Raw genomic sequence first — 25,324 nt, 5'->3', positions numbered from 1 at the left:
TGAGTTGGGCACAACATTCTTGTGCAGTTAGATTATTAGTAGCTTACAGTGCAATCCTATGTATATCACTCAGAATTAAGTCTCATTGGGTACCCTGGGACTAGGAATGGACAAATCAGTTCCACTTCTCAAAGTTTCTCTTAAATTTAAATCTTACATTCAGTTCTACATATTCCTGCAACCTGTGATTATTATTATTATTTTAAAAAAACCTAATAAGAACTTGTCAGCATTTTAGCATTAATTTCTCCGAATGAACACATTTTTGTATGCAGTGTTAACTAATATACACTTTTTTTTTTGCAAAGCAGTTTCCCCTGACAAAAAGCATTTGCGTATGCTATTTTCAAGAATATATGCATTTTTATGCCCATTTTACCCTAGAATATGCTTTTCTGTACACATCACTTGACAGAACCGCACTGCAAAATTCAAAGTGTGAATCTTGGAGGATTACTGTTTTTCAGTTCACATATTGTTCAAAAAAGTGCAAATTAGGTAGTTTAAAGGTGAACACAAAATGAATTGAATTCCTCTCGTTGGGGCTTACTCTCAGGTAAGCATGCATAGAACTGAGGCTGAGAACACCCAGATGCAAAGAGCTGAGTTAGGGCTCTGTAAGCTTCCCAGGGTGTTGTTTATCTCCCAAGACCTGGCAGCAGAGCAGTGGGCTTTGGCACGCTCTTGGAGTGTTTAAGCTCAAGGTGTATATTTGTAAATGAATGTAAACATTAGAAAACAGCAGTAAACCTCCAGTGACTGACCTCCTCCTAAAAGAATCCAGGCGCTATACCGCTGGACCTTTTCACAACTTAGAATAGTTGGGTGAGTGTAATAATGCATTTAGGAAACCATCACGTGCCAATGAGTAGAGTGTCTAGGTGGGGACTGAAGCTCATTACCAAGCAACTTCCGGCTGCCATTTTGTTTTTTCTCACTCCAAAGCTGTAAAATCTAATAACCAGTGTTAACTACAAGGAGAAAAAATTATCAGGAACCAATCCCTGAGGCCAAACTAGGACCTGGTGGAAATTTTAATACAAAAAGAAAAAGAAAAAAAAACAAGAATTTTGTTAAAACATCTGACTGGCTGTTGCTATAGAGTTCTATTATCTTGATCCTATGACCCACACTGAACTCTGCGGAGTCCTTAATTCCAGTGGGAATTTAACTTGTGTCTATGTAAGAGAGAAGCATTACTGGCTGGGTGCAACATATCTGGAATATTATTTAATACAGAAACCTTCAGAATAAGTAGGGAGTCTGCCATGAAGCCTTGTTCGCTTCACTCACCTTTCAAATTGGTGCACTGTAGGAATTCAGGGGGAGGAAAAAGATGGCAGAGGCAGGAATTGACCCTGGAATCAGACACTGCTGAGTTGAACCTCATTTACTGAATTGAGAAAAACAGCAAGGAGAGCCTTTCTGCATTACTATTTTCTACAGGGAAATTCATATGTGTGTGTATACTCTCTAGTAATCTTACAGGGCTGAGAGGCTGCAAGAACAGCATCCTGTCAAGCTACGTCCCTGACTATGTAAAGAATGGGTGGGTGGAACGTTCTCCATAGAACAGTACCACTGTTTTCCTTAGGGAGTTGTAATGCAGACAGATTTCCTTGCTTTAGGAGAGGATGAGTTCTGGGTAAAACAAGCTACCCCTCCCCATCTCTCAGGAATGTTAGCCCTTAAAAACCACTAGTGCCAGCAAGTGTAGGAGAATTCAGGCCCTCCTCGGAAAGCCCATGAATACGCTTTCCCAGAGGAGAACTTGCTGCTCTGCTGATGGAAGGTGTTTATACTGAGATCATGCTCTATGCAAGCGATGGGGAACCTATGGCCTCCAGGTATTCGTGGAACTACAGCTCCCATCACCATGGACTGATGGAAGCAGAAACCCAACAGGTTGTCCATCCCTACCTTAATGGAAGCCTTTTATCATGTCCTCTTGCAACTCTTGGCCACTAGTACCATAAACTTCCAAGTAGTCTCCCTACTCACAAACCACATATTTGTCATGTTGCCCTTGTGAGAGCTATAGGTCCCTTGCTTGGATCGTGGTTGATTTCAAAACCTCGGTACATTGTTTTTACAGATGTGCAATTTCTGCAAATGTGTAACTATTATGGGAAGTCTCCGCTTCAAAGAAGTCTTACAGAACAACACCCTGAGCACACAACAAAACATGTTGAGCTATTATTTCCTGCCAGGTTTGTGCAAATATTAACTAAAATGTAAGCTAAAACAGTCTTGACCAGGAGGGCGGGGTGGTGGGGTAGTGCATTACAATATGGTCCAAATCCAAAGATGCTCTTGCACAATAGTGCATTATGTGCTGTCAGCAGTATTTTCATGGAAAATTCAGATATGGGATATGCATCTGCAAAGACAGAGCAGTGGGAAGCCTCTGGTTCTGCTTTTTTCATTGTTGCTGTGGGATCGTGTATGTTTGCAGACACTAAAAGTTAACAAAAAGTTAATTATCTTTTGTATTAGTGTGCTTTGATGCTGGGGAAACAATATACTTTGTTTAAAATTAAATTAAATCTCTTGTGTTATGGCATCACTGAAGTTAGCCTCAAAGCTCACACGGACTTTAAGGCGAAATGACGTTAGCTTTGATAGGCAAAGCCACCGATTTCTGGCTATTTATATTTTTAAAAAATGTTGTTGTTTTTCTTCCCCCTCCTAAATTATATTCCCTCCTACAATCCAAAAGCATTGCAAGAAAATAAAATCTCCATCAGTCATCTAAGTGTCCGCTGCCGTTGCCTAACCATAGGCTTGCAAAATAGATTTATACATTTCCCAGTATCTCTTTTTAGCGGCCTCTCCGTGACCCCCTCACCAGGCGCTGAGCATCTGCAACCACGGGACACCGCTTGTGTCTACACTGTGTGCGGATCACACATTAAAAAAAACAACAACAACTGAATATGCTTTACAGTAATGCCCCGTCTGAACAACTGAGCCACTTCAGTTTGGGAGAGGACAGGGAAAGGGGCCTCATGTGACAATTCACACCCTGTTTAACAAATAGTATTAAGAAACAGCTGCTAACTTAAATTTGCTTCTGATGCGTTAAGTGCCCATGACACATGCCCTCTTTAGGGCCTTAGGGATACTGGTGGAGACTTCATCAAAGCCCCCACCACCACGTTCGTAGCTTCCCTGGTCACTTTGTCACATGGGGGAACAGCATGGCTGCTGTGATTGCAAGGTCCTCACTTTGGCGTTCCAGAGTTGTCATCTTCCTCCTCCTTCTCCTCTTCCCCGCTCCTGGCCTAAGCCACGGGGAATAGTGCATCAATGGCAAGGTGAAATATCCTCCAATCCCAGTAGCTCTTTGACAAGTCTCTCGCCGAACTGCACCCGGCTGTACTTTTTCACGTGGTAGGCGTCGGACATTTTGTATAGGATGTAGGCGTTGTTTATGGCAATGCTGATGGCAAACCAGAACACTTGCTGCCAGGTCTTGTTTGGTTTATGAGAGATGAAATACCTAGAAGCACAAAAAAGGGGGAGGAGAGGGAATCCAGCGGTCATGAAAACATTTCTGAGATAAGGCGAAGGGTCTGTGCCCTAAAAACTACATAATCTAGACACAAGACAGAAGAATGTCCTGTCTGTCTATGTCTTACACTTAAGAAATCTGGCAATGAATGGCAGTGGGAAAAGAAGAAGAGGAGGAGGAAGAAGAAGAAGAAGAAGAGGAGTTTGGATTTGATATCCCACTTTATCACTACCCGAAGGAGTCTCAAAGCGGCTAACATTCTCCTTTCCCTTCCTCCCCCACAACAAACACTCTGTGAGGTGAGTGGGGCTGAGAGACTTCAAAGAAGTGTGACTAGCCCAAGGTCACCCAGAAGCTGCATGTAGAGGAGCGGAGACGCAAACCCGGTTCACCAGATTACGAGTCTACCGCTCTTAATCACTACACCACACTGGGGGTTGGTTGGTAAAATATATACTATATATAGAAATGAATCTTGCCAATTTCTCCATAAGCTGGTGAACTGGGAGAGAGGAATTTATTCTGCCACAGCAACATAGCCACCAGACAGGATGGTATTTGTTCGACAATCCCAGGCTCCTAATGCTTCTTGGACCAACAGGCAGCTTAAACAGGCATGGCAGAGGCTGAGAAAAATGATGTTTGATTTTGCTAGATTTTTCTCATAGCACATACTGGTGCATGGGCACTGCTGCTGAAGAGCAGTCCATTGAATTCTTCACCTGAGAATGCACATTTTGTGTTGCCTGCAAAGCGTCAATGCAAAAACACTGTTAAGTGCCAACTGTTTTCATGTGATTGGCCTTGGACATTTTGTACAGGATTTAGGGATTGTTGTTGACGCTCATTTGACATCAACACGAAACAAAGCCTTCCGTGTTATTTATTGACTCTCTCCTGTGGAACGCTCCTCCAACAGGGATTCCACAAGCACCTTCTATACTAACTTCCAAACGTTTGCCAAAGACTTTTCTTTGCAGCCAGGCTCATACTGACAATTGAGAAAAGTATTTTCCCAAGCAGTCGGCTGGTGATATGGTTTAAATTTTTGTATTCATTTTAACTGGTAAACTGCTTTGATTTTTTTTAAAATGGAATTGCAGTATACTAACATTTTTTTAAATAAATAAATATATATGGGAGAAGATTAAGATTATTTAAATGCCCCAAGGCAAATTATGCAGTTCCTGATCTCAATGCCCAGCACAGTACCTTAACTTTGCGCTGTGACTTGGAGAAGTAAAAGGAATCAATTCCCCCGTCAAGCATAATTTATGAGCTTTTCTTTTAAACTGCAGTATCCTGACATGACATGTCCTCTCATGACAGTTTTCCTCTCTCAGTACAAAATGTTCTTCAGTCACCTTTCAACAAGTTCCATGTGTAATTAGGTCATGGAAGAGCTCTAGGATTGCAGCCCAATGAAGTCAGCCATGCCTCAAAAGTTCGTCTAAAACCAGGATCTTCCTATGTGGTGTCTGAAAAAATCATGTGTGAAATAAACAGGAATGTTGTATAAAGGTTGGTGTTGTTGTGAGCTGTACTGATCTGCTGGGGAGATGAGATAGAGCTGTTATTAAATAACAAATTCATCAGAAGGGTTGAACTACTTCCATGCAGTTGTTGCTCAATGTTAAGTTCTGTTCTCTCTCTCTCTCTCTCTCTCTCTCTCTCACACACACACACACACACAATCTTCCCTACTGTAAGTTTGACTCCCCCCCCCCCTACCACTTTCCAGTTTTAATGTGAGTAAGATGGAGGGAACAAAATATCCACGTGTCTATGCCCCACTATTTTATTTAAAATGAATGAAGATTTGCAGCAGTAGCACCTGCTACATTGGACCCAAACTACCGGTACTTGCTTTTCGCTCAGTATAAAGGATGACTCAAACACCTTTCTTCTATTTGCTTCCTAATTTGTGCAGATTCAACACTTGATTTCAAGCTTGAGTGAACTGGGCACGCTGTTAACTATTTCAAAGGGCGACTGACTTTGGATTGCTTATATTCTTGCTCTTTCACTAAGAGGCTGAGGGTGTTTTGATTACCAAAATAAAGAAAGAAAGAAAAAATTGCTTCTGGGAAATACTTTAGAAACATACATCCAAGCCTACAAATTTTGTTTAAATTGCATGAAATGGCTTCTTCCTTTGGCTGTTTTGAAAAAGTCTTCATCCAAACTCCTGCCATTTGCCTATAATGGGGCCAATACAGAAATCCATGAGGACTCTTATAAAATGACTCTATAGTTGCCTACACACCATTACTCTCCCAAAGAATCTTGGGAACCGTAGTTCTCAGAGGCACAGTTCCCAACACCGTTGACAAACTACAGCTCCCAGGATTCTTTGGGGAAAGTAATGTGCTTGATGTATATGCAACCTACATTTGGATATACTTCAACTGAAGTAGCCCATTTATAAGAAGGTCTGATCTCTCTTTGGATGAAGATGGCATCTTTTTCTCTCATTTTTCTAAGAGGCCTTCTTAGGGCATGGTGATGGCTTGGTGCATATAAAATGGCAAACGCCATAAAACAAGAACACTTGTTCACTTTTCTACCACTTGTGTATTCCAAACCAGTATTTTGGTTGAGACACACCTACTAAAGTGAACATAGGGGAAACTCTTTTTTGTTGGGGGGTGGGATTCAATTTCTAAGAGATTGGCATAATGACCCTTGAAGAAGCAGCCTATAGAAAGGCTGCCCAAATTTGTTTTCGCCAAGTCCTTTCCCTTTCCTGTAGAACCTCGGGCCAAATGGATGCCTCTCCAGCCCCATCCTCTGCCCCACTTCCCAGCCTGCAAGCCTATTTTCTTCACGGAGTTTCCGGTTCCACAGGCTGTCTTTCACTGCTGTGCTGTCACTATTTGTGTCCTTTCTTTTTCAGCTAAGCCCCCAAGAAAAACAAACAAAACAACACAGAAGTTATGCCAAAAAGTGACACTTTCCTCTCTCTTTTTTACTCCATGAAACAGGGAGGCTCCTGTACTTGGAAACTGCTTGCCATGACATCTTATTTGAATTGGGATAGGGAACAGCCTCTGAGCACAGAGGCTGGGCTTAACTGTCCCAGATACAGTGGTGCCCCGCTAGACGAATGCCTCGCTAGACGAAAAACTCGCTAGACGAAGGCATTCGTCTAGCGGAAGGCTGCCCCGCTAGACGAAAAAGTCTATGGGGCTACCTTGCAAGACGAAAATTTTTTGTCTTTTTTTTCGTTTTGCGGAGCGCGGCTGTCATTGCCGCTCCGCAAGACGAAAAACCCGCTAGACGAAAATTTTCGCAGAACGAATTATTTTCGTCTAGCGGGGCACCACTGTACATCAAATAGCTAGTTCTTCTATATGAAAAGCAGATACTGTGTAGTTCAGGGGTCGGCAAGGCTTACCAGGCATAGTCCGGATCACTCCCGCAGAGATCCTCCGTGGGCCGGGACAGTGCAGCATGACACCAGAAATCGCATCTGCGCATGTCCGCGGCACCAGAAATCGCTTCTGCGACACTGAAAATTGCGCCTGCACAGAAGCGATCTCTGGCATCTGGGCATGTACAGAAGTGATTTCTGGCGCCACAGACATGCGCAGATGCAATTTCTGGAGCCATGGAAGAGAGCCCCGCGCTGCACTGTGCCAGTTTAGTGCAGCACTCGGGGACTCGCCAAACAGGTAGCTCGGTTCGGGGGTGGCTCAGGGGCTGGTTAAACAGCCTCCATGGGCCATTTCCAGCCCATGGGCCTTAGGTTACTAACCCATGGTGTAGTTCTTTAAGGACTTTATCATTTTAGTGTGCAGGTAAAGAATGAATACGATGGTCACTACTCTGGTCACTTCTCTCCCCATTCCTCCAGACCAGCCTCTTCCCTCACACAGGGAAAATGTGTGTCCATGTGCACACATTTTGCTCTTCCAAAAGAAATGGGTTAAAGTCAGATCCCGTAGGATCTTGAAGAAGAGAAGAAGAAGAGTTTGGATTTGATATCCCGCTTTATCACTACCCGAAGGAGTCTCAAAGTGGCTAACATTCTCCTTTCCCTTCCTCCCCCACAACAAACACTCTGTGAGATGAGTGGGGCTGAGAGACTTCAGAGAAGTGTGACTAGCCCAAGGTCACCCAGCAGCTGCATGTGGAGGAGCGGAGAGGCGAACCCGGTTCCCCAGATTACTCTTAACCACTACACCACACTGGCTCTTGAATGATACATAGAGCTGAAAGAGGAAGTGGGAAAGAGCGCCACACTTCCAACTTCCTCCTTCAGCTCTATTTACTTTTCAGGAGAGAGAGAAAAGTAAAACTCCTCTCCACCTCATGACCAGCAAAAGAGGTAGAGGCTCTGATGCCTTGTGGACGCCTGGTGATGGCCTCGGCAGTACCACTGACATCGCAGGTTGCTGTCTAAGTCAATGACCATTTCTAAATCTGTGTCATCTATACAAAACTGTAAACAGTGTAGAAGAATTGTGTCACATGTTCAAAAGATTTGCTGAATGATTTCCTCCAGGCTTGTGTGGAGAACTGGCTAGACTTCGATACTGTTGTTACTGACTCTTGTTTTCTTATCTGCTCCTGTACTTATTGCTTCTTCATTGTTTGTAATTGATTTTTTAAAATAAAATAAAAATCTTATCTCACCCTGGTACTTGTATGTGATGACAGGTGGGTTAAAAATAGTTTATATATATAATCACAGATTATTTAAATGAATCACAAGACAGCACCATGCTGGTAGCTCCTTTAGAGTGCCGCAATCCTATTCAGGATAAAACAGTGATCTCTTTAGATGGGAGGAAAGGGAAGGCCAATTCTGCTTGGAAACCGGCATGGATAACAAGTATTAAGCATGGAAAAGAAACCAACTAATAAATAAAACTGCACTCTCTAATGGTGATTGTATCATGGCTGCTGCCATTTTACAGTGCCTAAGCTCCATTTTGGGAGCCAGCAAACCTTGCAAAGCAGCCAATTCTACTAATATCTATATGTAGCATTTCTTTGGTTCAATTCTTTCTGTCACAGCCAAGAAGCAAAACTGAATTCTGGCCAGGTTGCCTTTCCCTTCCTGGAATTCCCAATTGAAATGCTAATCAGCTTGTTGCCAGGCAGGGGTGTGATTGCCAAGCTCTGGGTACTGCGTGATTAACACCATGGCCAGTTCCATTTGGCCTATCACAAGCTCCGGTTCTGACTTGTCACATAAATGGCCGTAGGCACCCTTGGCTGAGTTGCAAAAGGTTTGCTTTGGTTTCGAAGAGATATGCATTCTACCTGATACCTTCTTGTGGTGACAAAGGTTGAGCTGAAACTGCTCTGGAACCTAGACACCATGGGGTTGAAACCATCTTGTAACAATCTGAAAGAAGGGACTTTTGCCCAGCTTGGTTCCTAGGCTGTAGGACTAAGACAGTCAAAGATTCAATGTGTTTTAAGAAGTCTGTTTGGTGGAAGGTTCGCAGGCTATGAAGGACTTGCTCACAAATTTATTGACAGCTACACAAATTATTATAGCTAGAAAGTGGAAGGGGCAAGCAGAATATAAAATGGAAGAATGGTATAAAGAGGTGTGGGATATAGCTATTAATGATAAATTAACACGTGCCATTAAGGTAAGACGGGGAATATGCAGGAGAAATGATTTTGAGGAGATATGGAAGGTGTCTGTAGAATTGGTACTGTTCAAACGGAAGGGGTCAAACCATTGCAAGAGTTGTTGAAATTTTGGGAGGTTGGATAGTTACAATAGAATGGTCTCAGGAGTGGGGTGCATATTTTTATTCTTATTTATTTATGATTATTGCGTCGTCTAACTAAATAAATAAGAAGTTCTCTGTTTTCCTGCTTTAACTGCAGCAGCTGGGTGGGAATCAGTACTGGAACCATGGAGTGGGAGGGGGGCACTGGCGTACGAAGGGGGGCGGGGAGCGCGTCACCCCAGGTACCATTTGGGGAAAGGGTGCCATCACGGCTGCCGCCCCGGAACGCACAGCCCCGGGACACGCGTCACATCCCCGTGGGCAACGCGCCACACCCCTGGGATGCATGCCAGCCCTGCCCCCGCCTGTTCTCTGCTCCAGGGGCTGCAGCATGTTGCTCCTCCACTGAGGGGGGGGAGGCTTTTTAAAACCTTTTTGACAACTTCACCTCACAAATTGCTATAGGACTCTGGAGGAAAACCACTAACACCACCAATGGAAGTTCCCCTCTCAGAACAAAAAGGAACAGGCACCGGGAGGGGGGGGGGGTTGGCAGAACTGTAGTGCTGGCGAAACCTTTAAATGCACTGTTTCCCTCTTCCTCTACTCTAAACAAAATTCAGATTCCCCATAGCTGCACCAAAGTGGGGACAACGTTAGGAAACCCAGTCATGGATCTTCCACAGCATATCTTGAATCACCTCTTAGTGTTTTTGTCCCTGTGCAAATGCACCTCAGAACTGAAAAGCAGTTGAAAAGGGTAAGATTTTCTGACCCAATAGTTTCCCAACTACAATAAGCTTTTCACATGGGGGAACATGTAAAAATGTGGTCCCCCAGCTGCAGTGTGAAGTAGTACAACCCAGGGAGGGGTGTTTCTAAGTGTCATTTCTGCACATTGGAAATATGCTGTTTCTATGTGGTAGAAACTTATTTTTATTCTTAGGCACAAATCCACGCTGAAGCTCAGGGTGTAATTCTTGAGGGCCAGTGTCTATATGTGGTTCTTAGATAAGCTGTTTGAAAAACATCCCCACCATGACCCATCTAGCTCTCTTAGAAGATATTCAGAGAAGTTGGGAATGAAGCTCTATGATTGGCTTCATTGTCCATGCTGGAGCCATTGAAGGCAAAGTCAGGTATCTACTTTCTTCTGAAAAGTTGAAAAGAAGTACCCTTATTCCAACAGTATGACATTCATCCTCAAGCCCCCACCAACCCATCACTTGCTTACTTGCTGTATTTGTCATCATATTTGCAGATATAACTAAGATGAGCAGCGAAGGCTTCTACTGCCAATGGGCAAGGGATCTCTCCACTTTTCCTCTTAATTATGACACCTGTTTCGATGAAAAAGAAACATGTTGGTTGGCACTTGTAGTTAAAATGTAGAATGCTCTGATCCTGATAATTATCACCCCTCCAAAGCTGGTACTATTCCCTTTTGGGGGGGAGGGGGGCAGAATTTGCATGTTAGATGCAAAGACACAGTTAATGACCTATCTAGTTTGACCCTTAATTGCCCTGCGTTTGTAACCTGTTTTGGGGGCCCAGGTCCCACCCCCAAGCAATGTAGCACCTCTGAGCCCTTACCTTGTTGAATTGGAGAATAAGCGTTGGTCAAAAACCGAAAGTAGCCTTTATTGTACCAGCAGATCAAGGACATGTTTCCTTTCATCTTTATCCTATATTGTCCTCGAGACTGAGGAGCATCTGGGTTATTTAGCATAGATGGAGGCAGGCCTGTGCAGTCACTTTTTCTTGCACTTAACAACCCACAACAATAAATCTCTGCAAATGGAAGATGACAATACATTTCTATTAGCAAACTACGTTGCGGTTTGAGAGTTGAATGGAATGATCATCTCCTGACCTACCAGGCTTAGAGGGGGAAAGGTGGGGCAATGACTTACAGTTTTCATGGGGAAATCCTTCTTGTCTCAATAAAGAAGGCCACATAAAAGTGAATCCCAGAAGAACTGTGTGATGAATTGTCTACTGTATGAATGAGATTTCAATGCATTTCCAAGGGAGAAGGAAAAGGAAAACTAGAAAAGGAAGCCCCAAAGGAAGTGGATCTGCTTAGCTGTGCCATACGTCATGACAATAAAGGCCCCCTTGTCTATAGCAGGAACTGAGTTCTCCAAATGTTGCTGGACTACAGTTTCCCTCACCATTGGCTGTGCTGGCTGGGGCAGATGGGCATTGGAATCCAGCAACATCTGGAGGACCACAGCAGTTCACCACCCCTAGTCTAGAATATTGCAATTTGACAAGTTTAAAGCATGACATTATCGGACTGCGATCCGAAGTGCCAAGGATGGGTAAGGTGATTCAACAAGACTTCCTGCCATTTTTGTTCAGAAACACTACATGACCTTAAACACCTTAGCTTTTAAGGACTAAAAGCTGAGTTCATATAGAGAACTGTCTTTTTTCCCATAATGGCATCTTGTGGCTATATTTCATGTCTAGTGCGGCTTATAGATCACATTGCCGGTCCTACATTGCCCTTGGGGTCCCTTCCAACTCAAGATTCTACAAATCTATTCCTTTTGGTGTATTACAATTCAAAAATCCAAGCTTTCTTTATCTCCACTAGAATCTTGAATGGTTCGGCTGAGGAGGAGCCAGTGGGGGAAACTGGATTTGTTCATATTTGTAATTTCAAGTCATTAGAAGGATTTCCAGCCGCAGTTCTAGCCACATCTGAACACGAAGATTCACATTTTATTTCTGGGGCCCCTAAATGAAGGAAAGAACTAAGGAGGGTGGAGCAGATGGATGAACCCACTGAGCCTGGTACCAGCTGGAGAACACTAGCTGATTAGTATCATTACTGATAGGCTTACTGAGTTCAAGTGCAAACTCTCTGAGGTAAGAGGAGGCACAAAGACTCCTCTTAACAAAGTTGTCCTGAATCCATGAACAGTAGAGCCAGCACAACTATAACACCAGTAGGACCAGCAGGTGCAGTTCTGATCACCTCTTAAACATCTATTTGTCTTTCCTGCCACAGTAAAACTCATAAGCCGCTCACTCCTATTGCGCAGATCCAATTTTCTTCAGTAGTGTGAAGTCAATGCTATTGAGTTTGCTAAGGGGGCCTTTAATTCAGAAGCACAAGCACCAAAAGGTTAGAGGTAATTAAGCACAATCTTTCTTTCAGTCCAGACAGAGAACTTGTAAACGGAGCGTCGCCTTACAAAGGGTAATGAGAACCATATGTCAACCACCTCTCTAATGCAACAGAACAAATGAGGCATCCTAGATTTAAGACCAAGACAAGTGACTGCTTTAACAGTGGCAGCAGATTTAGTGCCGGCACATGGCACATGGCACATGTAACTTACACGGATTCAAAAAAACAAACCTGCGATTGAAGCTCGCAGTTGCTAGGGCAGCATGCGATAAAAATGAAATCCATGTGGATTGATTGATCTGTTCTGTTTTGTTACATCCAAATAGCAAGTGCCTTTCTATCATATATGATATACTTGTGTGGTGCAGGGGTGAAGCCTTGACAGTGACAGCATGTAGGTCAGCCTGGGAGACAGAGGAGGGTGGGGCTGCCTACTTTGCCCCCAGACAGCTGCTTGACAATTTTTTTAATGTTAAGATTTTTATGAAGAGATTCCAAAATGCCCTGAGAAGAAAGCAGAACAATGGAAGCTTCTGTTGCAGGGGAAGAAAAGCTTCAAGAAATTCAGATGAGGCATTTCCCTGATTTATATCACACATCTCAGGACAGGTATTTTGGGCAAATGGGAGAGAGAGAGAGAGAGAGAGAGAGAGAGAGAGAGAGAGAGAGAATGAAAATAGGGGGTTGGGAATTAAATTCAAACTCCATCGTTCCTTTAAAGTGAAAATGGAAAGCTGGAAATCACATTCTCCAGGTCACAACTGTTTTGACCCAAAATAGAGAATGACAAGTTTATTTGCTCATTTGAGAAAAAGTAACAAGTGCCTCTTAGAGAGACAGCTTAGGTCACCACTACCTGTTTACCTGTCTGCATCTCCCACTTATGGGAACAACTGAAATCTTTTAAAGTCACACCATATATTCAAAGCATTCTTATATCACTTTAAATTTCCCAAAGATTCCTGTGTCCTGAAGTTTTTTAAAAAAATTAAAATAAAAAAATTATGGGCAATGTAGAATTAACACAGGCCATTTCTTTCCCCCATTAATTGCTGGAGGATGGGGGAGGGGAGAGACAGGAGAAATTCTGCTACCCCTAAAATGCCACAGCAATTAAACAGCTATGAATTGCCTCTGAGGTCCACAGGGATACGCCACAGCAACCACGCTAGCCTGTTTTCAGTTAAACTGTCAAAGCAGAAGCAAAACAAGAGAGCTTTGTGCCCCCGAAAGACCAACAACTCTATTGTTTTGTGAACTGCAGGCCAACCCCCCCCCCCAACAGGTCAACATGTAGCCTGACACAAACCTTGTTTCTCAAACTCTTCAAAGAGATTCAAGCTGGTGATGCTGGGCCCAGTGAAAATGATGTAGTTCTTCCCTGCCGCGTTCTGACAAAGGCTCTTGGCCACCATGCTGTGGAGCTGGGTTTTGTTCTTCAAAGCATCCAGGCCTTCCGTGCCACTTCCTTCTTTCAGGTGGACATAGATCTTAACAAGCAAGCGGGGGCAGGGGCAGAACAGCAGGGAGAAAAGTCAGTGTGCATAAAGGCCGGTGGCAATGCTCTCTCGTTCTTCTGGGAGATGAGCTGAATATTACAAGTGCATACCTCATCAATGCTTAAGGCCTCTTCTGGTGGACTATGCCAAAATGGCAAAATTAACTGGGAAGCTCAGAAATCAAGAAGACAATCATTTTAAGAAAGAATGGGGAAAGTCTATAATCTATTTATGAGACCACTGTAAACAGGTTAAAACATTAGCAGGATTTTAGTCACACTTGTAAAGTAACGGAAAGTATGGATAATTTAGAAGGATAAAAATTTGGATAAGTACAGTGGTACCTTGGGTTATGAACTTAATTTGTTCTGGAGGTCTGTTCTTAACCCGAAACCATTCTTAACCTGAGGCGCACTTTCACTAACGAGGCTTCCCGCTGTTGCCGCACCACTGGCACGCGATTTCTGGGGCAAAGTTTGTAACCCGGGGTACTACTTTGGGTTAGTAGAGTGTGTAACCCAAATTTTTTGTAACCTGAGGTACCACTGTATTGATATGCAGTTGTAATTATTATCATTAGGACCCATGGAAGGGATTGGGGGGAGGAGTGTCAGAAGATTCAGTGTAATATCAGTATTTGGATTTGGAATTTTGTTGTTGTTACATGTTTATACTTTTAAAAAATCAAATCAAACAACAACAACAACAACAACAACAACAACATGCTAAGGCCTCGGGGAGCAGTCCTATTATGCACAAGAAGCTCGTGAGAGGTAAGGTAATGTAGCTTAAGCTGGCATAAAGTTACACCAGATGCAAGTCCCATTCAGCAGTGGGGCGGCTGCTCTGCCTAAACCTGGCAGAGGTAATTTTATGTTCTATAGCCGGTTGCCAGGTAATTTGATGGAACTGAATGGGCTCAAAATCCAGCCTAAGTTTCTCCTCTCTGGTCCCGCCTCCACCTCACCCCCAGAATGCTCCTTTGGGGGGGGGGACTTACTCCAGCCTCAGCTTAGCCAGCTTCCGCTCCGCTCCAGCTATGCCAGGATGAGGAAGTTATGCCGCTGCATCTGAGCCAGGATTGGAAATTTAATGCTGGCTGAGCCCAGATGTGCTGCAATTCTAAGCTGCTCATCCTGGCTGATCTTGCCACAGGCTTGCCCCCCTGAAACCTTTCGTTGGAACTGCAGTAAGAAATCCCATCCCAAAGCTGAATTAGCAAGCATCGTTGCAAGAAACAGCATGTTTAGAGCTGGTCTGTTTTCAGTAATCTGTAGGTATTCATCCACAGGAAAAGCTACAGAGTTTGAATTGTGAAAGAGACTGATTGTTCATGGTTGTGCAGAAGAAAAAAAGTGCACACTGGTACTGCTTTTGGACTAAAATGGGAAACAAGGAGTGCTTCACCTTACTGTGCAGCTTGAAAAGACATTTGCTTGTCACTATATTTTGTGTCCTTCATTTCTAGAGATGGATCTCTTACTCCATACACACCCATAGTAACGAGACATCAGCCCCATTCAGGAATTCTTAAGTTCTATCCATGGAGTTCTGTGCCCTGGTATCACTGCCCAGCCCTTTCCCATACTAGGGAAGAAGATCTGAAGCAGGACAGTAGATGCACTAGGCTGAGTGCCCAGTCCTCCTTGCAGTTGGTAACCCTGCACCATCAAGCAAACAATTCCTGTTGGTCAGGCATACAATTCCTATTTGGCCCATATGCAGTCAGCTGACCTTACACTGAGCCTGGATAAGGGTGGAGGGTGCTTAAATAGCTCACTGAGCTCTCCCCTCTGCCAGCATTGGCACAACATGTTTCTGTGGATACGCTACTTCCACAGGATCTTAAGGCATAAGCCAACCCCAAGCAATTTTGCATTGGTTTCAGATAGAAGATTTAAGAAGGGTTAGGCTGTGGCAGAACCAAGGAATAGACACACCCAGAGGGAGCCTGATAGAGAGTTGTAGCAGCCGGGAGAAATTTGATCATGTCCTAAGGCACTCCAGTCCTGTTTGAACAGGAGCAGTTTATGCCATGGCTGATCCTTCTGCAATAACTGCAGATACGGTGAGGTCAATTACGCAGGAAATTAAGGCAATCCTATCAGCCAAAACATCCACTGACCACCTTCCAAGCAGCCTATAGTAAACCAGTTTTTCAGTCCCACTGACATTTGGATACATGTAAATAGTTGTAAAGAGTCCTCTGCATGCATGGCAGAATCACACGGACATGAGGAGATGTAGCTGCGGGCTCATCTGTACCCATCACATGAGAATAGGACTTCAGCAGAAGGCAGCTATAACGGAAACTAGGAGAAAACCTAAAGCAGGTCTCACTTGGGGGGCACAATTCAGCGGAAGGTTTCCTTGTGCAATCCTCAATTAAATGAACAGTGGTTCATTTCAACCAGGTTTAGGGATGAGAGCTCCTTCGCGGTTACTAGTCTGACTTGCCATGGGCTTGAGCGCCCCTTCTCAACACCTCTAGTGTGGCTGCAATACTTCTGGTTTTGATTAACCACAGTTCGCTATGTTGTCTAAACCCAACAACTGCTGTTCATCTTGGTTGAAACGTGCCAATTTCAGGCCATGAGTCATGCGGCTAGCTTGTTTCTGCCAACCACTGCTCATCTCACTGTTCAACCAACCATTGGTCAACCATAATTGAGGGGTCTGGCATAATGCTAAATTCCCGTTAATAGACAAACAAAAGCTTCAAAACTCCTTCTTGGGCCCACTCCAGAGGAGGAGGTAGCAGCAGCAGAGCACACACTCTTGGTGGGTGGGAGAGGCTAGGGTCAATGAATAAACCATGGTTTACAGTGATGTCTGGAGACAGCCATTAAGTTTACATCTATTTTTAGAATGACTCACACAGCACTTCCCCGGCATGTAATTGTCCTATACAAAGCAGCCACCAGGAAAGCAACTCTGTCCTGAGTAATATTCCAAAAGCCTATTTTCACAGACGTTTGAGCTGTCTGTCTAACAGCTGCAATAATCTATGCACAAATTGATGTATTGGCCATGTGCTTGGCACGAAAGGTTTCCCACATGAGCCTCATGAGTGGATATTCTTTAAGCCGTGGCTTAATTAATACTCGGAAATGGATTTTTGGGATGCTCAAGGAGAAACAACAGTAAAGCAAGTATTATTTAAAATAATTAAATGAAATATACTCTATGGGATGTTGTGGAAAGGAGCTGTCTCAAAAATATGAACAAGGCAACTGATAAATTCAACTGGTTTTATTCCTACGAGCTTTGAACTTTCACAAATTTCAGAGAGAGAGAGAGAAATATGTTAAATACAGATACCCCTACAAAAATGACAGATGGCTAACCCTTCTGCAACTCTGCCCTTGAAAAGGAAATTCACCCCGGGCTTATATTTTGCTCTCTCAAAGTAGAATGAGTAAATCAATTAGGACTTAATGGGACATCAAATAAGCTTATTCACAACGTGAGGACAGCGAAAGTAATTCTAATTTTTAATGTAGCACCTTACCACTGTGCACAATCCTGACGTTCTCCAACATCAGAAATGGCTCTCTGTTTAGAATTGCCACAGTTTTATCATGAATGAAAAACAAATGGGTAACAGGGAGGCAGAGAGGAGAAATGAAAGAAAGAAGGAAAGCTCCAACCCACCTTCATGCATTTACAGTGTGGCCTGATGTCATGTTAGACTGGATCAACTTAAGCACATTTTAAGAGTCTAGAATCAAGGCTACTGACAAGACTCAAGATACTAGCCCCATTCAGCACCACTGGAACCATTAAGAGAAGACCAGACTTGAGCCACAGCTTGGGATGGCTGAATCTGTCCATTTTGATTTCAGTTTCTAATTTCCCAATCTTCAGTTCTCCACATTTCCACACCCCTTTGCAATTTTCTTTTAAAGAGTCCTCACAACATCACCAGCATTTAAATGTGAATTTCTCCTAATATATACATTTTTGTACACAGTTTTGCATTTTTGCCAAACAACTTCCCAAATTAGAATGCATTTTGTGTTCTATTTTCACTAATATATGCATTGTAATGCACATTTTTACCCTAGTAAATGTGTTTTTGTACACATCACTTGGGTGGAGAACTACACTGCAAAATTCAGAGAAGTGTACATTTTGAAAGTTACTATATTTTGAGTCTCCTACTGCTTCCCAGCAGTAGGCAGATTTGCTAAGTTCAGCTTTACAGTAAATGCTGAATCAAATTTCTCCCCATCCCCAGTCATAGCTCTGACTTCGTGCTTCAGTTTGGAAGCTGTCATTTGAGTGGCAGGACCATGAGATGATCTGTCTCCACATCTTTTCATGGCTTAATTAAACTGGAAGCATGCTGTACCAGTCAGACTGCATTGGGAATGGAAAATTATTATCCCAGCTTATCATTTGGAAATTATTTTCCTCACTTCTGGACACCACGGTTAAAAGAAGGTTATTACAGAGTAAAGAGATACAGAGTAGAACTGCAAAGATGATAAAGAATCCAGAAGGTAAATCCTATCAGAAAAGTGGTATGTGTTTAGCTTTGGGAAAAGAACCTTGGGAGGGGTGGGGGGAGAGACAAATGAAAAATCAGCTTTGTCTGCATTTTGAGATCTGATGGGCACAAGTTAACATCAAGAGAATCAACAATTCAAAAATCAGAATAAAAACACAATTAAAAAGCAGCAGAAGGAAACAATTAAATCTCAACGGCTAAAAGGTAAGGTCTATGTCAGGCCACATAGACACCAGGTGAGTTTCTACTGAGAGGGAAAGTGGTGCCCTCACAGAAAAGGCCCTCTTCTATGGCTGCCATCCACCTCGCCTTAGTATGGCACCCAAAGGAGTGCCTCAAATGTTGGCTTCATGCACTGGTGTGTTGATGTGGTGACAGACATTCCTACAGGCACCTGGATCCCAAACTGTGATCCCCAGGTGATAAGTAAAATAGCTAGTATTAAGGCTGGGCAGGGGGCAAAGAAGTCCCATTGCATAGGTAGAAGTTCCATGGATGAGACTCATTAGTTGAATTCCACCCATAAGCCCCACAGGCTACACCAGTTTTGGCTTTTGTGCAATTAATTGCTTTGCTTTGTCTTTTTACTCATCTGAATTGCTTTGAGATTTCTTTAAATGTAAGCTATATGGGAACATTATAAAATCAAAACATAAAAGTATAATAAATGGCATTTTGGATTCAAGAACTTTGGGATTCTACATTTGTAGAAACTGTTTTTGTTAGAAATACGGTATGCTCTCATACAGATAGCTGCAGAGAGTTTACCATTTCTTCTCACTTAAGTCAATTAACTCCGTGTTGGAACCAATCATTTAGACTAAACTAAAGCCTCCTTTTGGTGCATTGAGCAAATTATTGTTTTCCTCCTTCACAGAACAGCAGGAATTCTCCAAATAAGTGGTTGACTTCCACAGGGCCTTTGTATAAATGTACTGGAAAGGTCGTCAACATAAAGGTGAATGTGGTATTTAAGTCTCTAATCACTGGGGGGGAAACATCACACCTGTTCTTGCAAGCTGTGATATTGATGGGTTCACACTTTTTGAAATGTTCATTTTCACAACTTCTTGAACTTCTTTCTCACCTGATCCTTTCAAATATGAACAGAGGGCTGTCAAGATGTGCATAGACAAAGGCTCTTGAGATTACTTGGGAGTTATTTGGATGCAAGTCAAACCCAAGTGTCAAGTTCATTATTTTGCTCAAGCTGTTGAGCTTGATCCTGTGACGTGCGGACTGTCATCCATTCTCATTGCCTTTGACAGTTTGAAGATGTATGTTAATGGAGATGGACTGAGGGCAGAAAATAAATTATATTTGGAGCCCAGAGTAGCTGGAATCTCTCCAGCAAGTCTACATTTGTAACAGTTTTCATTTATGATCTATAGACCTTGCTCTTTCTCCTTATTATCCTTCAGTGCCAAAGTCCATGAAGGCCAAACAAAAAGTCTTATACCATGGGAACTATCACCCATGGCTTTTTTCCCGTGATGCTCCTGTAAGAGAAGAATCCCGAGGCTGTGATGTAGGAGTTGAAGACGCAGCTACTATGCTAGTGGGAAGTGCAGCATGGGAAGTAACTGGTGATGATGACAAATTTTAGAAATGGGGGTTTCAGAATGATTTCAACTCAGAAATCCATGATCCATCAGAAGCCAAGCCCAAGCCCTGTCTGAAATTTGGGCCCAGTCCATAATGGCTTTACTGCTTGGATAGCTCAGTTGGTTAGAGCATGGTGCTGATAATACTAAGGTTGCAGCTTTGATTCCCATATGGGACAGCTGCATATTCCTGCATTGTAGGGTGTTGGACTAGATGATCCTCACGGTCCCTTCCAACTCTACAATTCTATGATTCTATGACCATCATCTAGTGCTCCTTGCCAATTCCCTCCTATGTCCCAAACCATGCAAATGGAAATGTGGTGCTTTTTTGGGGGGGGGGGGAGATGCGCAAAGAATTTATTTCATAACATTTCTTGGGTTTTTGTTTTTTAAAAAAAATCCAAGTAGAATACCAAAAAGGGGCAATAGGATTACTTTCTCACAAAAAAATGAAAATAATACTTCCTGTCCAGTTACAGTTAGGTAGCCGTGTTGGTTTGCCATAGTCAAAACAAAATAAAATAAAAAAATTCCTTCCAGTAGCACCTTAGAGACCAACTAAATTTGTTCTTGGTATGAGCTTGAAGTGTGCTTAGTTGGTCTCTAAGGTGCTACTGGAAGGAATTATTTTATTTTATTTTATTTTATTTTGACTTCCCGTCCAGTTTGTCTCATGCCTCAGGTGCTACAAGTGGTTGCAACTTAGGTTTCCTTTTTAATGAAAGCTGGGAATATGAGGGTTATGGTTCATCCTGGGATGGAGCAACTCCCCCCCCCCTTTATTTTGTCTCTCCCCATCCACACCCTGCAATAGATACCCAGGATTTGTTGAAGGAAAAACTGTATAGGCCACATCTTTAAGGGATGGGCACTTAGTCAGAAATTGTGTCTCTTGCTGAGGTAACTTGGATTTGCAGTCTGAATTATTCACTAAAATTAGGAGGCATAGAAAACAACAACCTTCAGGCTGGCAGGAAGGACAAGAGGAACTTCCCTGGGATACTTTTTAAAAACCTGCCACACTTTTTTCATATAAACAGTGTTAGCTTGGCCCATGCAGGGGGCTGTTGATGGACAGGAAACATTATTTTTGTCACCAGAGGGCTTGGGAAAGTTTCAATTTCACATAAATTGTGCAAACAAAGACTTGGGACTAAGGCCTTTTTCTGTACAGGACAGACAGTGGCTCCCTCTTGTAGCCTCTTGGAAAATGCCTCAAAGTACAAGTTAAGGCACTTTTTTGTGCAGATGCCTGACTCAGGGTTGAGGCCAATTCCACAGGCTCTTACCTGGCAGATAAAACCAGTTGATGAGCACTGCCGTACCCAGAGACTGAATTTCCGCTTTTTCCTCTTGCGTAACTCTCGTTCTGTGCAGGTGGCAATGAAAACCGGATCTTCGTCAATCAGAGGTTCATGGAGTACCTAAAATCACAACAGGTTTGTGTTATTCTATCACTGGGAAGGAAAACGGGGTTTTGAATTTCTCTAAAGCAAGCATGGCAAAGTGGATCAAGTGTCGGATTTCAACCAATCCCCATTCAGCTGTGAAGCTTACCAGGTGACCTTGGCCCAGTTGCTATCTCTGAGCCTAATCTACATCGCTGGGTTGTTGTGAAAATAAAATAACAAAGGATTGCCACATTGTAAGCTTAAAAAAAAAAAGCCAGCCAGAAGAAATGTCCAGAGGCACAGGAAAACCCTGAAGGCTGTGGTGGATCCAGGCGCAAGCTATTGAAAGAGACAAGAAAGGGGCAAAATCCTTAAGGACTGAAAGTGGAAGAGGTAAAATATAGAATTAACCTGACTCAGCATCACCTGGCATTCGCCAATATTTCCATTTATTGGAACAAACTGATAAATTGTTGAGTTGCACACATCTTTTCGCCCCCATTATTTGAAGACCCAGGGTGGAGGATATGCAGTTGTATAATGTTCAGCTTCCCCCAGATATTCCAGTCACAAACTGGCTCCGAGCTCCTTGGAAGGGAAAGGAAGAGCATGAATGTGATGAAACAAATAAAAATGTTCTCTCCTCAACCCCCAATCCATAGCGGAGAGTCAATTGCTATCCTATGCAACAGAAGAGAAGAGAAGAGTTTGGATTTGATATCCCGCTTTTCACTACCCGAAGGAGTCTCAAAGCGGCTAACATTCTCCTTTCCCTTCCTCCCCCACAACAAACACTCTGTGAGGTGAGTGGGGCTGAGAGACTTCAGGGAAGTGTGACTAGCCCAAGGTCACCCAGCAGCTGCATGTGGAGGAGTGGAGAGGCGAACCCGGTTCCCCAGATTACGAGTCTACCACTCTGAACCACTACACCACACTGGCTCAGAGACAATTGTGAGATAGATAGATAGATAGATTAGATAGATGATTGATAGATGATTGTTGTTGTTCAGTCGTGTCTGACTCTTCGTGACCCCATGGACCAGAGCACGCCAGGCACGCCCATCCTTCACTGCCTCCCGCAGTTTGGCCAAACTCATGTTAGTAGCTTCGAGAACACTGTCCAACCATCTCATCCTCTGTCTATCTATCTATCTATCATCTGATAGATGACAGATAGATGATAAATATACACAACCCATTCTAGCAGCTGCAACAAAATCATGTTATTCATGTCTGAACAGGGCACCCTGGCCTAGTTCAAAGAACCTATGGTGTTATCCAACTAAACTGTGTGTGGTGACTAAGGTTTGTTCTTTCTGCCACTTATGGTTTATTTGGGGAAAGCAAATCACAAGCCTGGGTTTAGATGACACAACCCAGATTCTGGCTTCTTTCATTTATGCCATGGCAGGATTGCTGTGAGAGCTTTTGAGCAGTGTACACCAGTAACTACGGTTTGTGCACCAACTATAGTTTAATGTGAACTTATTCAATGTCTCCAGGGCATACGTTAACAATCTCTCCAAATATGAGGAGGTGGGGTCCCCATCTTTGCTCAGCCCCTATTTCTCTGATTATCGCTAGTCGAAACATTTACTTTAGCCCTTGTGAATTTGTAGACTGCAAGCAGAGCAAAGAACAGCTTGCTTATAATGAACTTGTTGTTCCCTCCTGAGAGCTATGCCTTGGTAATTTTAATTCCCTCCGGAATGTTAATCTTTGGCCAAGTTCATGTTGCTTCTTGCCAGCCACGTTCCACTCCTCCGGCTACCCAATAGCATGAAGCCATCAAATGAGAATTAAAATAAAAATCAAAATGAAAAGGTTGCTCATTCAAAACATAGGTCTGTTTTGGAAAGCATTTTCAACGCATCACGGGGCTCACCTGTGCAATTATCATTAAAAAGTGAATAGCGGAGAGAAAAGTTTGAAGCCACAAATGAATATACTGTAGATTTTTTTTTAAAGCAACATATTTATTGTGTTCCACATAACCCAAGGAATTGGAGCACACAAAGCTGGTGATGAGAGGATCCTCACAGTCCACGTGAAAGTTATTCGGAAAACGGGATTCTGTAAAGTATATAGATAAGAAGAAGAATCCTGACATTATGTGTATATGTATTTGTTTTGGTATTTGTAGGTGTGGGGTTGGGTTTGTGTTATATTATGAAAATGTCAATAAATTCTGTTTAAAAAAAAAAGGAAAACGGGATTAATTCCAGTTGTTCAGCAAAATAATCTATACATTAAATTGAATCTGTTGGGTATTGAGCCCACCACAAAAAGTACATTGAGTACAAAAGTACTCAAGGATGGACATCACTTCATATGAACAGATTGCTTTTAGATGCAGATTGTGTATAGATAAATATAATGATACTTGGGAGTGCGTTTATAAAAATTATAATGACTTGCTAATAATTGTACACTTGTACAAAGTAACAGCATTACTTATACACCTATATATCGCATTGTATTACAATTTCAAGCACCTTTTTCTTTTTCTCATTTCTTTCACTTCATTTGTCCGCTGAAAGTTTTCACTAAAATATAAATAAATAAAAATGATTACAGGAGACTTCTCCATTGCTGGCAGTCACTGAGGGGCAACAGCAAATTTGGGGCAGGGGCAGAGCTGGTGTGCTCTTTCACACTGTCTCTTCCTTGTAATGGTTCGGACTAGATGACTCTTGGTGACCCTTCCAACCCCATAATTCTATGATATACATGCTGTTCAGAATGCCTGAAGAGGAATTTAGGAGAACTCCGAAACTGCACACATTGATCCCACAGGGGGAGTGCAATCCCATCTGGGACCAGCTGAAAAACAATACCCAGGGTATTTGGATTCCCAGCCTGCAGAACATCTGCCTGGTCTCACTGCAAGGGACAGCTATAGGATGTGTAGTGTTTTCTTGAACCGCCATGGGGGTATACTCTGAAAGTCGAGTGGAAGCGCGGCTCAGGGTTTTGATACCGAGAGTTTAAAATTCAAATATGCCTGCCTTCAAATGTATTGGATATTGTTATAACAAAATTTCTCCCCGGCAGCCTTACATCTACACATCTTCACCTCTGGAGCTGCTGCACATCTTCATTTATGCAAGCCCTTAATGGCTCATAAAAGATTCACAGCATCATCTGAAAGCACCATGGCAAAATGTGCAGATTAGACTCAAAAAAATATGAGGCACAGATGTGCGGAGTAGGGCAAAGTCTTTTTGATATCCTAAAGCAGACATGTAGCCGGTCGACAGCGATCGACAGGTAGATCCCCTGTCGATCCTTGTCGATCACGGGATCGCTGGGTTAGAAAACTATGGAATGAATGTTTCCACCCCTAGCTCTGTCCCTCCATCGCACCAAGTGGGCAGAATTTGGTGTTTTATCATTGCGATGTTGAATACGGCAATTGAATTAAGCACTGCATGTGTTTGGTGGAGTGTGAGATGACCGAAGTACGTCATTCTCCCTTTTAAAAAGAAGCTTAACAACTGTGTTCTCCCTGCCAAAAAAAGGTCAACATCTTTGCTCTCCCCCCTAAAAGCTCAACAATTCGGGTCAATCCTCAATGACAATGGGTAGATCACTGCCAGTTTTTTTACACTGAGAGTAGATTGCAGTCTCTCGGGAGTTGGACGGGCCTGTCCTAAAGAATACGGATGCTTACCCTGAATGCCACCATTACTCTGACAATATTTAACAAGATCAGTCGCAATACAGGTGAAACTCGAAAAATTAGAATATCATGGAAAAGTCCATTTATGTAAGCAATTGTTTTCATTAGCTACTGGAGTTTAATATATGAGATAGACTCATGACATGCAAAGCGAAATATGTCAAGCCTTTGTTTGTTATAATTGTGATGATTATGGCGTACAGCTGATGAAAACCCCAAAGTTGAAATTGTTAATTTGGGGTTCTCATCAGCTGTATGCAATAATCATCACATTTATAAC

The 25,324-nt window shown here is 42.8% G+C and overlaps 1 protein-coding gene across 1 annotated transcript in view; it reads right to left on the bottom strand.

The window, feature by feature from the left end:
- Window positions 1–2,925: 2,925 nt before the first annotated feature.
- The window catches only part of PGBD5 (piggyBac transposable element derived 5), a 64,477-nt gene continuing 42,078 nt past the window's right edge, over window positions 2,926–25,324 (bottom strand). Inside the window, exons 3-7 of the mRNA XM_033144256.1 lie at window positions 21,261–21,395; window positions 13,662–13,842; window positions 10,804–11,001; window positions 10,445–10,550; window positions 2,926–3,502 (exon numbers count right to left, since the gene is read on the bottom strand). Of these exons, the coding sequence (XP_033000147.1) occupies window positions 3,307–3,502; window positions 10,445–10,550; window positions 10,804–11,001; window positions 13,662–13,842; window positions 21,261–21,395 (816 nt within the window). The 3' untranslated portion in view covers window positions 2,926–3,306. The remainder of the gene's footprint in view (window positions 3,503–10,444; window positions 10,551–10,803; window positions 11,002–13,661; window positions 13,843–21,260; window positions 21,396–25,324) is intronic.

This window comes from Lacerta agilis, chromosome 3 (assembly GCF_009819535.1).
Source record: "Lacerta agilis isolate rLacAgi1 chromosome 3, rLacAgi1.pri, whole genome shotgun sequence".
Classification (NCBI taxonomy): Eukaryota; Metazoa; Chordata; class Lepidosauria; order Squamata; family Lacertidae; genus Lacerta; species Lacerta agilis.
Note: the sequence above shows the minus strand (reverse complement) of the source record. Positions and strands in the feature narration are given on the sequence as shown.